The following is a 15,402-nucleotide window of genomic DNA, read 5'->3' as shown; positions in this document are numbered from 1 at the left end:
AGACCCTTGGTCAGGGACACAGAGACAAAGAGAGGCACAACCAGGGACGACGGTGAGCTAGGGGGAGGATTCAATTGGTCAACAAGCCTGTGTCCAGACACACTGAGATGTTGGAGAGATGCAAGGGCAAAAATGACCTTACATCCTCTTCAGGAATATCCAACACAATCCAAATATAATGCTATTGTCACTATGGAAAAGGGACCGGAGGCTGGCTAGGGGCTGGGGCTAGGACAGGGATGGGTGAGGACAAAGCAAAGAGAGACTGAGATCAAGGCAGAGAAAGGGACTGGAGAGAAAAGAAGCTAAGAGGGTCACAGGTGCTGAGGTGGTCTTTAGAGATAATCATTTTTCAAATGAGTTAAGTGAAATCCAGAAAAGTGATTTGCCCATTCACATAAAGATAGGATTTGAACTCAGGGTCCTGGATTACAGATTCAGGGTTCTTATCAACAGCTATTACCCTCTGGGATGTTTAGGGTGGTGTTTTTCTGTAGGCCCTGTCAGACAGAGCCCAGAGCCAGGTGTCCAGGTCATGGGAAGAGTCCCTACTGTGGCCCCACCAAAAGGGCTCCCAAAATAGGTCCCCCCAAATAGCCTTGGGAGGTGGCAGCATCAACCCCTGAGTGTGACCAGGAAGCAAGGCAATAAGCCCTGAGTTCCCTCTGTCTTCCTCCTTTCTCCTAAGCAACAGGGCAGCAGAGGAGGAGGAGGAGAAGTGAAAAGAACATGGCCACCCACCCTCCCTCCCTCTTTCCCTCCTGGCCAGGCCAGCAAAGGCTGTCTGTGGTGGGGCTTCCTGTTTGCCGGAAGCTGGTCCTCTTTGGAGGCCCTGGAAGCAGTAAACCTGAGCCAAGAGGATGATGGCAGCACCCGGGCCTTCCAGGAAATGCCGCCAAGTGCCCCCCGGACCCTCCCCTGCTCTTAAAAATAGCCGCTTTTCTGTTGCCCTGCTCAAAATGGCCAGCACTGAAGTGGCCAATGGAAACTTCCTGTACAGCCTTGTCCCTCAGGGACAGGGCTGGGACTGATCCAGGCTGCTGAGGACACAGTCTTCTTCAGGGGGAAATTGTGAGAGGAAGCAGGAGGGAGCACTAGTCCTCTCCCCCTTCCAACACCCCCAGCACTCTGAGCCTAGGCAGAGAAGAGAGCAGTGTGTGTTGAGGGAGGAGGTGGTATGTCTAATTTTACTGAACCAGGGTTTTTCCCAAGCCCAGCCATACCCTGACTGATTCCATAGAAACTATCCCAGCAGGGGCACCTGGGTGATGCAGTAGTTAGAGAACCAGCCCTGGACTCAGAAGGACCTGAGTTCAAGTCCAACCTCAGACACTTAATAACTGCCTAGCTGTGTGACCTTGGGCAAGTCACAACCCCATCACCTTAAATTTTTAAAAAAGAGAGAAATCACCCATCACCCCTGATTGATTCCATAGAAATCACCCCAGCCGTTGAATAGCCTGATTCTACTAGGACCATGCCCCAGACGCATGGATAGGTCTAAATGCTTCTGGTAGGGTATGAGTGGACTCAGCCTCTTCCTAGAATCCTGGACTTGGAGCTTGAAGAGGCATCAAGAAGCATTTCAGTCCAAACTCATCATTTTATGGAAGAGAAAATAAAGCCCAGCAAGAGGAACTAATTTGTCCAAAGTCACCCAAACAGTAGATGACGATGGTGGACAGTGAAGAGGACCAGTAGTGAGGTCACCATATTACAGAACTTGGAGGAATATTATAATTTAATGTTTTAAAACCATAGCATATAATTTGTTAGCAGCGGGAGGGTCCTTTTCACACAGATCAATACAGTAAGAAAGAAAAAGCTTTAGAAATCATGTTCACAACAAACACTCTCATACATTTGACAGAAAATACTGGGGTCCCAAGAAGAAATGGATTTGACGAAGTGCAATGACAGAGGATGCTCTCCCATCTCCTGGCTAGGGCAGTTTTCATTAACCCATTGCCTCCCTTTGTTGTAAGGAAGTGCATCATTATGGCTAACCCTGGGTAGCTGCAATAGTCCAAAAACTTGAGTTTATCAGTGCAAGAACCAGATTTTTGCAAAGAAGGTAAGACATCCCACCTAATGGCAGTTCTGGCATCTTTGTAAGGGGACCTGGAGCTGTTGAAGGGTGGAGGGTCAAGTAGTAGCCATGGTGAGGCCTTCCACATAGGCCTGGTTGCCAAGGAAACATTTCTCCCAGAGCCCCTAGGCTCAGCCAGGGGCTCTCCCCACCTTCTTGTCACAGGTTGGTCCTCCTGAGTGAGCCAGGCACCACTGCTGATGGACAGATCTCCATGGATAGGGCCAAGAGCAAAATATTGGGCCATGTCTATGGCAGGAGCTTGCCTATGAGTGTGGGTTAGGGAAAATTGAAGTCAGTCTTTTAGGAACCTGTGAAGTGGGGAGTCCAGAAGCTTCAGGGCTTCTCCTGGAAAATGAAAATGGATGGGCTAGAGGGTCCATTTAAAGTCCCTTTAATCTCAGACTGATGAGAGGCACATGGATCTATCTAGTGGTGGGATGGATATAGGAGCAGGGAGAAAGATCTTGCTAGATGTGAGGAAAACCAGGGTTCAAATCCTGCTTCTGACACTAGTTTTGGAATTATGGATTAGCACCTAACCCATACTACTCATCTATAAAAAAGGGACCACTTTCCTCAAAGGTTTGCTTGAAAGCTTACAGGAGACAATTTTAGTAAAGTGACTTTTAAACTTTAAAGCACCAAATCCAGTGGCTATTATTCTACAACCCCTTCCAAACCTAACACTGTGGGTTTCAAGGTCTTCAGCACTAATGTTTTATACTGACATGTCCATTTCTACTTTCAAATCTTGCTTCAGACACTAACTGTGTGACCCTCAGCAAGTCACTTAACCCTGTTAGCCTCAGTTTCCTCATCTGTAAAATGAGTTAGAGAAGGAAATGGCAAACCATTACAGTATCTTTGCCAAGAAAATCCCAAATAGGGTTATGAAGTCAGATACAATTGAACAATGACATTGTATTCTTACTTTAATTTTCAACATTCACCTCTTTATAAGTCTTTGAGTTCCACAGTTTTCCTATTACTCTCTTCCCCACCTCCTCCCCATGACAGCCAGTGATCTAAGTTGTGTATGTACAATTAATTTCAATATATTTCCATATTAGTCATGTTGTGAAAGATTTAGAACTAAAGGGGGAAGAAGACAAGAAAAAAAAAACAAAAAGAAATTTAAAAAGTGAATAGTATGCTTTGCTTTGCATTCAAGCTCCACTGTTTTTTTTTCTCTGTATGTGGATGGTATTTTCCACCACAAGTCTTTTAGGATTGTCCTTGATCACTGAACATCTGAGAGGAGCTGAGTCCATCATAGTTGATCATTTCGCATTGCTGCTGTTAATGAAAGTTCAAATGAGTTCTTATGAAGGTGATGCCTTCATTCCTTCATTCCCTAGGGATACTTTGATCCTGGCCTCAGTCTTCTCATCATCCTCATTCCCCCAACTCCTCCAACCTAAATCCTAAACATGTTTTATTGACAGAAGTAACTTCTAATTCAGCTTAAAGTGGACATGAATTATCCCTACCCTTATGATCTTATTTCACAAGGGAGCCAACTAGACTCCCAGAAACCTCTATGAAGTGGTATTTCCAAGGGTTCCACATAGGACATTGAAACACCTGATAACCATGGACAAAGTCATTTTGGACATCAGTTTTCTTCTTTTAAGAGTTGGGTAAGACCTAGACTAGTACAAGAACAAAATGTCCTAACATTCTATGCTCCAAGGTCTTTTCTAGCTTTAACATTCTATTTTTTAAATTCTAAGGTCCTTTTCACAGTACTGACACTTTATATTGTTTGTTCCATTGTTTTATGTTCTAAGGGCCATTGCAGTGCTTTCTCTTTTGTTCAAATGACAAGTATTGATTTAGTGTTTACTATCTGCCATTCACTAGTATTAAGGTCTAAGAATTCAAAGACAAAACCCAAACAATCTCTGCCTTCAAGACGACCCATTAGGGTAAATAATATAAACATAAAAGCATACATATATATGTATGTGTGTGCATGTATATATGTAAGGCACTAAAGCAGCTTGGAGGAAAAACAGAGTCCCGTGTAATTGAAATTTGAGCCAAGGTTTCATCACAGTGATTCTGAGAGACAGAAGGAAGAAATGCATTAAAAATATAGAATGAACCACAAGGAAGCAGTCTGGGCAAAGACATGAAGATGAAAGATAGAAATGTTATGTGTAAGGAACAGCAGTTAGTACACTTTAGCTGGACTACAGAATATTAAGGGGCCCCAGACAATGAAGGGTCTTAAATGTCAAATAAAAGAATTTATATTAGAGGCAATAAGGAAGTTTTTTGAGCAGGGTTACTGATTGAGGTCAGACTGGTTCTTTAGGGATGTTTGCAGTCACGGAGAGGATGAACTGGAGAGGGGAGAAATTTGAGGTAGGAAAAACAATTAGGAGGTTATTGTAACAGTCCGAGCAAGAAGTGATGAGAACCTGAGGTAGGATGATGACTGAATGGAAAGGAGGCAAGATGATTGATGTTGTGGAAGTGTCCTGACAAGTCTTAGTAATTAATTGGACACGAGAATGAAGAGATTCTCCTATATGGGTCCTAATGGATCAATATCTGTTCTTGAATGAAAACTTCCACATGTACAATGCCTGCCAAGGTGGTAGATAAGTAGACATCAATATGCAGAAGGTCTCAAGCTGGATCAGTCTAGTTTTGTAGATTTGAGTCAGAGGAACTGGGTTTCAGGCTCTGCTCTGTAGTATCTGTGTGGCCTTAGGCAAGTCACTGTGAAACTCGGTTTCCTCCTCGGCAAAATGACAGAGTTGGAATAGAGGATCTCTTTAAGATCTTCTCAAGTTTTCTCTATATAATTCTGCCTACAATGATGGCTTGTGCCTACTGTAGCTGTAGTTGGGGGAGCAGTTAAGGTTGTCAAAGTGTTTCAGTCTCCTAGTGTTTCAGTCAAGAAACTAGCCAGTTTTATACAGTGTGAGATCAGAGTCCAGCCAACAGATTCTCTATGATGGGACCTGTGGACTTTGGCACTGACAGCTGTCACACAAAGTAGATACAAGTAAACAAGGGTTCCAGGAGGGAATTGGAATGATATAGCAAAGCTAGAAGAGAAAATTCAAGTTGGAAGGATCCTTAGAACAAAACATAGCAGATGCCATTTACTGCAATTCCATCACTTCATAAAGAAACATGGTCCAGAGAGAGTTCTATACCTTACCCACCACCCAGCTTGTGGTGTAGCTGAATCCAGACCTCCCCAATGCTTTCCACCACCACATACTACCTTTATAATCCTGAATATAAAAACATTAAATTTAATTCAATTCAATAAGTATCACTGCAATTTTAAAGAGCACTGGATTAGGAGATAGGAATTTTTGAGTTCTAATCTCAGCTCTGCCACTCTGTAGCTTGATTCATTAGATGATCTCTGAGGTCCTTTCCAGTTTGGACACTTTACTATATAGACAATATTCTTATATTCTGTGTTATAAGTGCCCTTCCAGGTTGAAATATGATCCTTTACCTCTAAGGCATTGTGCTTAGCATCAGGATATTGGTCTTACTGTCAGTCACCTGCTACATAAAGCTCTGTCTTCCTTCCCCATCCCCTTCCCATCTCCCCCCCACCCATTCCCTGTCCCCAAAAGAAAACAGCTCAGACCGTGTGCAGAATGATTCACATTTATTAGTTAAAATATCTAACACTTGCTAAACACTAATTGGTCACATTTCCACAGGTAGTCAATTCACAAAGCAGGGCTGGATAGGGAGGTGGCCAAAGTGGCCATATGCCTTACAGCCTGCAATGCTTAACAATCGCTTGGTCATAGTCTAAGAGAAACTGGACAAGTTCCTGAAGGTGGAGGTAGGGATAGGGAGGTCAGCTCTGCAGATCACTGTGACATGCTCACTATGGATTCTGGGAAAGTGATGACCCATAAGTCTAATTTTCAAAAGGGACCACCCTGGGAGTGAGGAATACAGTGCAGCTTCCAAGGAGAGATGATCAACCCAAAGATGATGATCCAGAGAGCCAAGATCCACCCCCAAGGGTGGCTGCCTGGCCCTAGGGTGGTCACAAGGTGAAGGTAAAATCAAGATCTGTCATAGATACACGATGAAAGGGTCCAAGTAAACAAACACATGAAAAGTAGGATCACTGGTACATTTTCTACAGAAATGGATTCACAAATGCACTAGTGCCCCACACTGTAATGGGGCTGTTGAGTATGGTTTCAAAGATCCTGGCTGGCTTCTGACTGAATGCCTGCCCCTGGGCAGAAGAGAGTGGGAGTCCTAGAACATAAAGGGTCAGCTACCTTTCCCCACCACCTAGATTTTCTCTTCCAGAGGAGAGTTGAGCCCAATTGCTCTGGGCCCTGGAGTTAAAGGGATACCTGGGGAAGAAGGTGTTTAGGTAGATGAGGGAGCCCTGTTTTTAAACAAGCAGAATCAGCAGAAATCACAACATATTACCTCCAGAGCAGCAGCATAGAAAAAACATTTCTACCCCCCCATAGTGGATTTCATATCTCCCTTCTCCCCCCCCCCAAAAGAAAACATGTAAACAGAACCAAAGTCACAGTATTCTTTCTCCACATATCCTTAGACGTAAGAGGTAGTTTGTTTATATGGAAATTTGAGTCAATAATGTTATCAACTATTACAAGACATTTTACAGAAAGAAAACAATCACAAAAGGACTTGGCATAGCTAAAGCTGACTAACATGACTGGCTTGGAACCAAGGGTGATACTAGTATGGTGCTTTTTCACAGGTTTTGAAGGACTATTTTGGACTAAGAAAGAGGGGCTATTCCACTTTTGGTGAACTTGGCCAAGTGTTGATTAGAGTGGGGTGTGTGTGTGTGTGTGTGTGTGTGTGAGAAAGAGTGAGTGAGAGAGAGAGAAAGAGAGAGAGATCCTACAGAAATTAAACCTCTTCCCAGGTACAAAGTCCACTTTCCAAACTTCATCCTAGGAGACAGTATGGGGTTTGAATCTTGCTAGCTATATGATCCTGGGTAAATCACTGAGCTGATTTAGTTATCTTGCATTTAGTCATTTCAAAGGACACAGCAAATCAGTTCTGAACTGCAATCGGGAAAGTCTGGGAGGAGAACCTTGTAGGGAAGAGGCAAAAATGAGAAGGGCCTTTCTTTTTACAAGTTTACAAGAGTAGGAACTTAAGTCTGAGAGTCATTCTAATTAAAATTTCCCTTGGTTATGAGGCTTTCCAGGAGAATCATGGAATTAACCTGGCCCTGGAAAGGTAGTCAACCCAATGCTGGCAGTTTCTTTAACAAAAGTTTTCTTCAAAGTTCAAGTTCCAAGAGTATAAAAGTTGAATTCTAAAAACATTCACCACATATTTCTATACCTGCCTGGAATTTTCCCTAACATTGCCACATCTTTGACCAGGTATAGCTTCAACTGCTTACCTACCCTGCTAGTCCATTGTAAAGGTCTTTGAGACTGAAGGTTCAAAAAACCAAACAGAGAAATTCCAACTCTTTCCAAATGAACCTATCTGGAAAATAAACAGAGAATATGGGGTAAACCTGGGCACTTTCTTAGAATTAGTTTAAGAAAATCTAGGCAGCCTGTTCTGATCCCTGAAGCATCTGAAAAGCTTTGGAAAAAAGCCATCCACTGCAGGCACATCAAGGTGAGGGTTTTTGTAGGTCCTGCATTTAAATACATATATCCCTGAGCTTCTGCCTTGTGCCACACTTGACACAGGGCACCCCCAAAAACCCTACAACAAGAGGCGCCTGAAATATCAGCACTGGCCTTTAGTTTCTGTCCCTGAGTCTCTCATTCCTCTACTCTCCAGCTTCTCCCAGAGCAGGAAGCCACTTTTCCTCATACACAGAAACCTCTTTACAGATGATTAGTACTGAAACCTCCAGCCAAAATAAAAATGAGAAAAGGATGAGCAGCACTATTGAAGGGCATGGTCCTGGGGGGTGGAGATGTCAGTAGTTTCATTTTCTTCTTCTTTTTGATGTTAAAAAGGGTAAACAGGAAGAGTAAAATTTCAAAAGTTTTTTGGAAGAATTAGATTTCTTAACACAAGATTTAATAAAACAGAAATAAAGGTACAAAGATAGCCACCCACATATTTTGCTAAGGGTTCACTCAAGAAAGCAGGTAGGAAGGGTCTCTGGAACCTTAGATCAATAGGCCCATGTTGGACCAGGTGGGCCAGAAGGCCCACACCAACTCTGAGCTTAAAGATTTGGATCCACTGCTCTTTTACTTGACCTAAGGTCACGGTAGCACAGACTTTGCTAGAAAACAGCAATGACATTTTAATGCATTTAAGGGAGATCTGCAAAATACCCTAAGGTTCTGACAACTTTCTCCATAGATAATATGATTTTTATTCATAGGTTATAGGAATTCACCTTTGTACAGTCTCTAATGATAGAGTTTTAGGGATATAAGATAACTTGAAGATTATCTAGTACATCTTCACAGAAAAGGTGACTGGCATCAAGAAATGATGGTAGATACAGTGGTAGAATTTGGCCTCAGAATCATATAATATTGGAACCCAGACCAGGCATTCAGAAGTAAGCTATGGCATATGGCCCCTTTGAGACTTGGACAAAAAAGACGGGTTAATTGAAGGATGGGCATGCGGCAATGGTTCTAACAGATTAGGTGCATTGATTGATACCTGAGAAGCAGATAAGTTTAAATAATTTTTTTAATCACTTGATTGTTTAAACCTACCCATCCCCCAAGGAAATTAAAAACATAAAGCCAGGAAATATGAAGTTTTGTAAGGCAATTCTCTATTTCCGGGAGTTTTAAAGCCTTGCCCAGGATTTCGGAATTACAGTTGGATGATTCTCATACTTCATTTGTCAGATTATAAGGGGGTGGGGGAAAGAGGAATGCCCTCCTGGCCAAGGGTATACCCAGGGGAGGATTTAAGGAGAGTGAAGGAGTCCAATGAGGGCCTAGTTATCTCAGAGTGTCAACCTCACAACAATAATCTAGAAGTACTTTGGAAGTGACTTAGATAGCCCTTCTGCCAAAATCAATCTCTCCTACTAACAGGGAGAAATGAATGCAAAGGCAAGTTAGAATATTATCAGGAGTGTAATTATGTAATGGGTGGGTGGGGGAGAAGGAGGAGTAATAGATTAGGAGTCATGAGCCATGGATTCAAATTGAGGCTAGTTTTCTCACTTCTTACAAGATCTTAAGGAGTAGTGCAAAGAATCTGGATTCAAATATAGATTTTTCCTTTTGTAGCAAATTACTATATCCTTTCTGGGCCTTTCCCCAGAACTGTAAATCAAGATGAGTGGATTACAATGGCCTCTCTAAGGTTCATTCCAGATTTGAATCCATTATCTTGTGAGCTCTCTGGGCTTCACTTTCTTCGTTTTGTAAAATGCACACTCTATCACTCTGGGCTTAAAGTACTACAGAAATGGGGACTAACCAGTATTCTTTCTTCTTAGGGCCACCTTGGTGCCTTCCCTTGCCAGACAAGATACAAGTTTCTTACTGGAGTGTTTTAGGCAGGGAAACTAGGTATGGTAATCACTATGGTAATCACTAGAGGACAAGACCCCTGGTTTGATTGTGGAAGGAACATCCTAAGAGAGGGCATTATGAAGATTGCTAATAGTCAACAGTTTAATCCTAGACAAAGTGGCTCAGAACCAAATGAAGCATGAGCAATGAAGTTCCAAACCTTTGTTCAGGACAAAAGGAATTAAAAGAAAAAAATCAGCACAACCCAAGGAAACTAGCTTTCTTCTCCTGAGGCTTTCAAAGCTGTATTTTTACGCAGGAAATTTTCATTGAAAGTGATAGCTGTTGATGCAAAAGGTCTAAGAGGTGACAGGAGAGAGGGATCTGAGACACTCACAGATTTTTTTTCTTCCACTGGCAAAAAGGCTTCCTGCTTTATGGAAAGAATGGCAACACACATGCATACACAGACACACAGACACACACAGACACACACACACACACCTCCAACCTTTATATACCGTGTCCTTCAAAACCAAATTCACAAATACATCTAGTGGCTGACCTAATGTCTCTACATTGCTAGCTACACACCTACTTCCTCATCATAATACCTGAGTTTGCAATGCAACACATTCACTTTACCCTGTTTAAAAACACAAGTCTTCAAAGGACTTGGTGCAGAAGACATTAGCGGCTGTCCACAGGTTAGGCTCCAGCTTGGTACCCTTGTCTTTCATTCATTCACACAATTTGCTCCACTCTTCTCCTTTCGGGAATGAAGGGGCCCTTTGTTCAAGGAATTTGCTGTAATTCAGTATTTAGCAAAATGGATTTGCACCAAAAGCAATTCACAGAACCCTTCTCCTCCCTTCAAAAACCAATAGTTTGTTCTGTTAAATTTTGCATTATTTGGGCCACTAGGTTCTTATTGATTAGAGAATAATTTTCTTTGAAATTGCAAGCTGACAGAGCAAAAGCTCGGTTATACAAGAAAAGCAAGAGGTGAGATGGAGATTCTGGCAGGAGGATAAGCAGAGATTCAACTTCAGCTGCTAGAGCTCATTCACCAGGAGTTATTAACAGAATCAGTAATGGCCCTCTCTTCCAACTCCAGAGAGGAGAAGAACAGAGCACTAACCTGCCTAAAAGGAGATTACAGTCGCAAAATTCAAGTCAAGAAAACGGGGAAAGCATTTCAAGCTTAGAGATAAACAAACCAAACAGAAATCTTCCCATGGATAATCAGGTGTGTGCATGTACACATCATATATACACATATACATTTGTGTGTTTTACTAATGTCCCCTTCGGAGATCCACTTGTGGGATGGAGGCTGCTATCAGCACTCAAGATCCAGGTGGCCTGGGAGGAAAAGGCTTCAATGATGGGCCCAGAAACAAACTGTGCTCATCATTGGAGTACCAGGCTGAGTGGCCAAAAGGTTGGCTAGCTACCAAGGGATCAATGCATTTAGCCACTGCCACTCGTGATATTATGGAGGTAGAATTCATCTTGATGAATCAGTAGGAAGCATGCATGCATATACACATATACGTATATCCACACATACACATACTTGTATACATATACACACATTCGAGGTGATACTGAGCCACTGGATTTGGGGAACACATGTTATTGGAGAAACTTAATTTTCCAATTCAGGAAGAAATAAAACATTATATAGCTCTGCTGGTCCCAGCAGGTGATTATATACCCGTAACATCTTATTCCAATACAAAGGATTAAAGGCCAGAACAGACTACCCAGAAAATGGAATAGGTCACCTGGGAAGATTTCCAAGACTGAACAAGAGAGCAAACTGCCTTCTACTAAGGGTTTCTATAATCCCAATGTTCACACAGGAGAAGGCCTAACCTGAGTATACATGGGAGCTGGGTTAATTTAGGGCCTAGGACAAGTCATCATCCCAGAACTTGCAGGCAGCAACTTGGAAAGCTCCAAAGTCTGAGTCCCAGTTTATGGAGGTTATGACATTTCCTGAAAAAATGTGAGGTAGTTTAGAGAGTCACACCTTCCTGACCAGGACATTTAGCAGGGCAGCAGCATGGGAAAAGTTACTTATGGCTCAGTGGCCCAATTCACAGAACTAGAGATTTGGAAGGGATTTCTGAGTGTATCTAGTCCCATTGTAATTTGAAGAAGGAGGTCCCTTCATGGCCCCTCCAAATAGGCTTTTACTACCTATATCAAGGCAGTACATTTCATTTGGAGAAACATTTTCTCATCTAAGTTCTTGTGCTCAAGGGGAACATGGTTCCATCTTAGAGTAGCTTTTCAACCTCATTAGAAAATGAGGATGAAATCTGATAGGTGCATAGAGTTCTGGACCTTAGGGAAAAGTCCTTACTAGGTCCATACTTAAGAGCAGTAACAGACAATATAGAGTAGATCTATTTGATTGCTCTGATTCCCCTCTCCCTTTCCACTTTAAATATAGGTCCTAGGTGGTAGAGAGGACAAATACCTTTAGTCTTCAAACATTGCAGACCATTTCAAAGTAGAGGAAATGGCAGTGGAGAAAGGTGAAAGAATCAGTTTCAAGGTTCAAGAGTACCTGAGCCTTGTCTCAGTATTTCTGATCGGCTGTCTTAATTATTCACTACAACGCTGGCATTTCCAGAGAGAGAAAAAAAATGTATTGAGTTTGGAGAGATGAAGAAGGGGAAAGTTAGAAGAATTTTAGTGAAAAGCTGGTTACCCATTCCATGCCAGGTCAGGAATGAGTAGACTGATAGTTACCTGGGAGAGTCCTTATCTGTGCCAGAGCAGGGCTGGTTTGGCAGGAAGCCTTGAAGGCATTTGATCAATGGAGGGTGACCAGAATAATACCTGAAAAGCATCTTGTCCTTCTCTGCTCTCACTTAAGTGACACTACTTAATGTCTAGTCTATGAATTTCATGAGGGGCAGATGTAGTGTCTGATTAAACTGGTCTTTCCCCAAACCCTCAACCCAGAATTCTGAACAAAAGGAGGCACTTAAATGTTCGTCGTGTTCTACTGTAATGGAATTTGTTGATCATCTTTAAGGCTCAGATAAAAGCAATGGCCAATAATGGACCAGCTCTCTCCAATCTGGCAGAGAAGGCAGAACTTTGGAGAACTTCCTGCACCAATTCCTTTCCTTCTCCTTGAAAAAAGATGGCTATTTACAAGTCATCCAAACAAAGCTGCCAAGAAAAGATCATGACTCTTTTGAACTTGAAGTATCTATACAGATTAAATCCTCCATCTGCTTTCCTGACTTTTAGTTTCCTTCCCAATGAAGATAGAGGAGTTTGGAGTTAGGGAAAAGTTTGAGATCCAATGTAATATCGTGATAAATGGATGCCATAGAGCCAAAAGATCCCAGGGTCTATTATTATCTTGTTACCTGATGCCTCTGTCTGTAACTCCTCTTTACAATCCAGGGATTGGACAAATCTAAGCTAGATAACCATTTTTGGAGAATGTTGTCAGGGGAAATGTGAGTCAGGGTACTAGCTGGGCAAGATGATCTCTCAGGTCCCTTCCAAGTGTCTAATATTCTGTCATTAGAAAATCTCCAAGCTACCTTCCACTCTAAATCCACTGCTCTTATAACTACTAGATCTTCAAAGGCCTTCCTTTCCAGAGATGACTTTAGCTGCTTGGCCAACTGGCCAAATTATTCCCTGCCCATCTTAATTTAATACCTTAATATATCAATTTAAAATTAAGCAAAAAAGGTCTCAACCCTCCCTCCAAGACTGATGGCAGGCATATATTTTCCTGGCATCTGCTTGTAGAAAAAGGCAGTTTGCTCTCTAGCTCAAACCTGTGAGGTCTACTGAGAATATAATGGAAAAGTCAGTACTTGAATACCACCTTTTCCTTGAGGTAGTCTTAAGTCAACACTATTGAAATAGTTAGCTCCCCCCACCCCCCACCCCAGCCCTAAAATATAAAGAACAAGACCTAATTAATGACAACATTGTAACATTAAACATTCTCACATTCTGTAAACTGCAAGGAAATGCATCTTTAAATTCATACAGAAGTATGTGCATTGTGTTGAAGGTCATACATTCAACTCTGTCGTGAAATAAATATATAGAAAAATGAGTTTTTAAAAAAACAACAAACAAACAAAAAAGATTCATGCTAGAGGGGCAGTATTTGGCTGCCTCCATCCTGGTCTCAGCTCCCATTTTCTCCTAGTGAACCCCATGCTCCTCCTGCGAGGGGGCAAGGCAGGGAGCTGGGGGCACTTATTCCTTGCTCCCACTTGTCTTGCAGGAGTGCAGAACAGCTTTAAAAAGCAGTGGCAGCTGCTCCAGCGGCACATTCACCATCTTTCCTGGGGGAGGGGAAGAGAATGAGTTAATGCAAAACTCACAATCTCTCTTCTACAGTAAGTGTTTTAGAGGAAAGAGGCCACAGAAACATAGGCAGATGACCCAAAGCTCTGGCAAATTTTGTGGAAGGGCCCTGAGAGCTCTCTCTGAAGCCTGGTCTTCATTTCTCTGGGTTGTTCTGTCAGAGCTGTATGTCCTTATGATGTGGAATATCAGAGGTAGAAGGACTCAGAAAATAGATCTGACAGAAAACACATAGAATTTGAGAGAGGGAAGGGTCTTTAAAAGAGAAGACTGTAAAAAAAAATAAACAATAAGACTGTTAGAATGGGAAGTGACCTATGGACAAAGAATATTAGAACCCACAATGTTTGGAGATAGGGAGAGGGAGGAAAAATAGAAGAGCTCGAGGAGGGGGAGGGAAAGAAAGAGAAAGAGAAAGAGTTACCTGCAATATAGCGTATTTCTGGTAAACACATCATTAGATCAGGAAAACGATTTGGCTGATGAGGGTACTTATACTCTGTGAAATCCTGGCAAATATACCAATAACGCTTGTTCAACTGCTCCAGTTGTGAGGCATTTGTCAGGCCCCTGATATCTGAGGATGAGCAACAAAATGGTTATGAAAGGATTTTTAGTCTGAAATAAGTTAAATATATATCTGTATCTATGTGTGTGTGTTTTATAGATGAATATACATATATTCATCTATAACACCCACACAGGTTAAGAGGAAAACATGAGAACTATGTTCAAATGTCTGTAGGGAGACAGTTTGAAAAAGGGACTACACTTGTTCTACTTGGTTCCAAAGGACAGAATTAGGGAAAATGGGTAGAAATTACAAAGAGAAAGATTTTGGCTCAACATAGGAAAAACTTCCTAATAGAAGTGACCAAGACCGAAATGGACTGCTTTGAATCCATCTCTCAAAGTGATGAGTTTCCCAACACCAAAGGTATTCAAGTAGAAGCTGAGTAATCAATAATTGGGGATATTATAAAGGGATTTCCTGCTTAAGGAAGGGAGGAATTGGACTTTATATGCCTTCTGTGGTTGCTTTTCTGATTGTATTCTTAAGAGTCATTTAAATACATATTGAGGCTTAATTCTTACGTGGCTTACTTAAGAAATTTGTATTCAGATCTTAGCTCTGCCATTTACATGCATACACAAGTAATTTTGGGTAAGTCAGGCCACCTCCCTGAGCCTTAGCATTCCTCATATGTAAAATGGGAATCCTAAAACTTATATCTTATATGGGGTTATTTTTGAAAGAAAAAAAAAACATTTTTTTTTGCCATTTTATATGTGGCAAACAACATTAGCTAGATTCATTTCCACAAGCACAGAAGAAAAGACAATATGAAACTGGAGATGAAACCACTAATTTTTATTAAGTAGAGCCTGACTAAAAGCTCACAATGTTAGTGTTTAAGCTATCCTGCCTGTCTCTTTCTGAACCTTCTGTTTTCTTCAGCATTTTTCTTTTCTATCTTTATCAAC

The 15,402-nt window shown here is 41.8% G+C and overlaps 1 protein-coding gene across 5 annotated transcripts in view; it reads right to left on the bottom strand.

Moving 5' to 3' along the window:
* Window positions 1-5,726: 5,726 nt before the first annotated feature.
* NR6A1 (nuclear receptor subfamily 6 group A member 1) overlaps window positions 5,727-15,402 on the bottom strand; it is a 281,543-nt gene continuing 271,867 nt past the window's right edge. For 3 of the 5 annotated variants that reach the window (XM_074211597.1, XM_074211598.1, XM_074211599.1), the window contains one exon: window positions 13,803-14,494. In XM_074211597.1, coding sequence (XP_074067698.1) covers window positions 14,175-14,494 — 320 coding nt within the window. In that variant the 3' untranslated portion in view covers window positions 13,803-14,174. Of the gene's footprint in view, window positions 14,495-15,402 lie in introns of all 5 variants that reach the window. The other 2 variants (XM_074211600.1, XM_074211601.1) reach the window with 1 other exon arrangement.

This window comes from Macrotis lagotis, chromosome 1, assembly GCF_037893015.1.
Source record: "Macrotis lagotis isolate mMagLag1 chromosome 1, bilby.v1.9.chrom.fasta, whole genome shotgun sequence".
Classification (NCBI taxonomy): Eukaryota; Metazoa; Chordata; class Mammalia; order Peramelemorphia; family Peramelidae; genus Macrotis; species Macrotis lagotis.
Note: the sequence above shows the minus strand (reverse complement) of the source record. Positions and strands in the feature narration are given on the sequence as shown.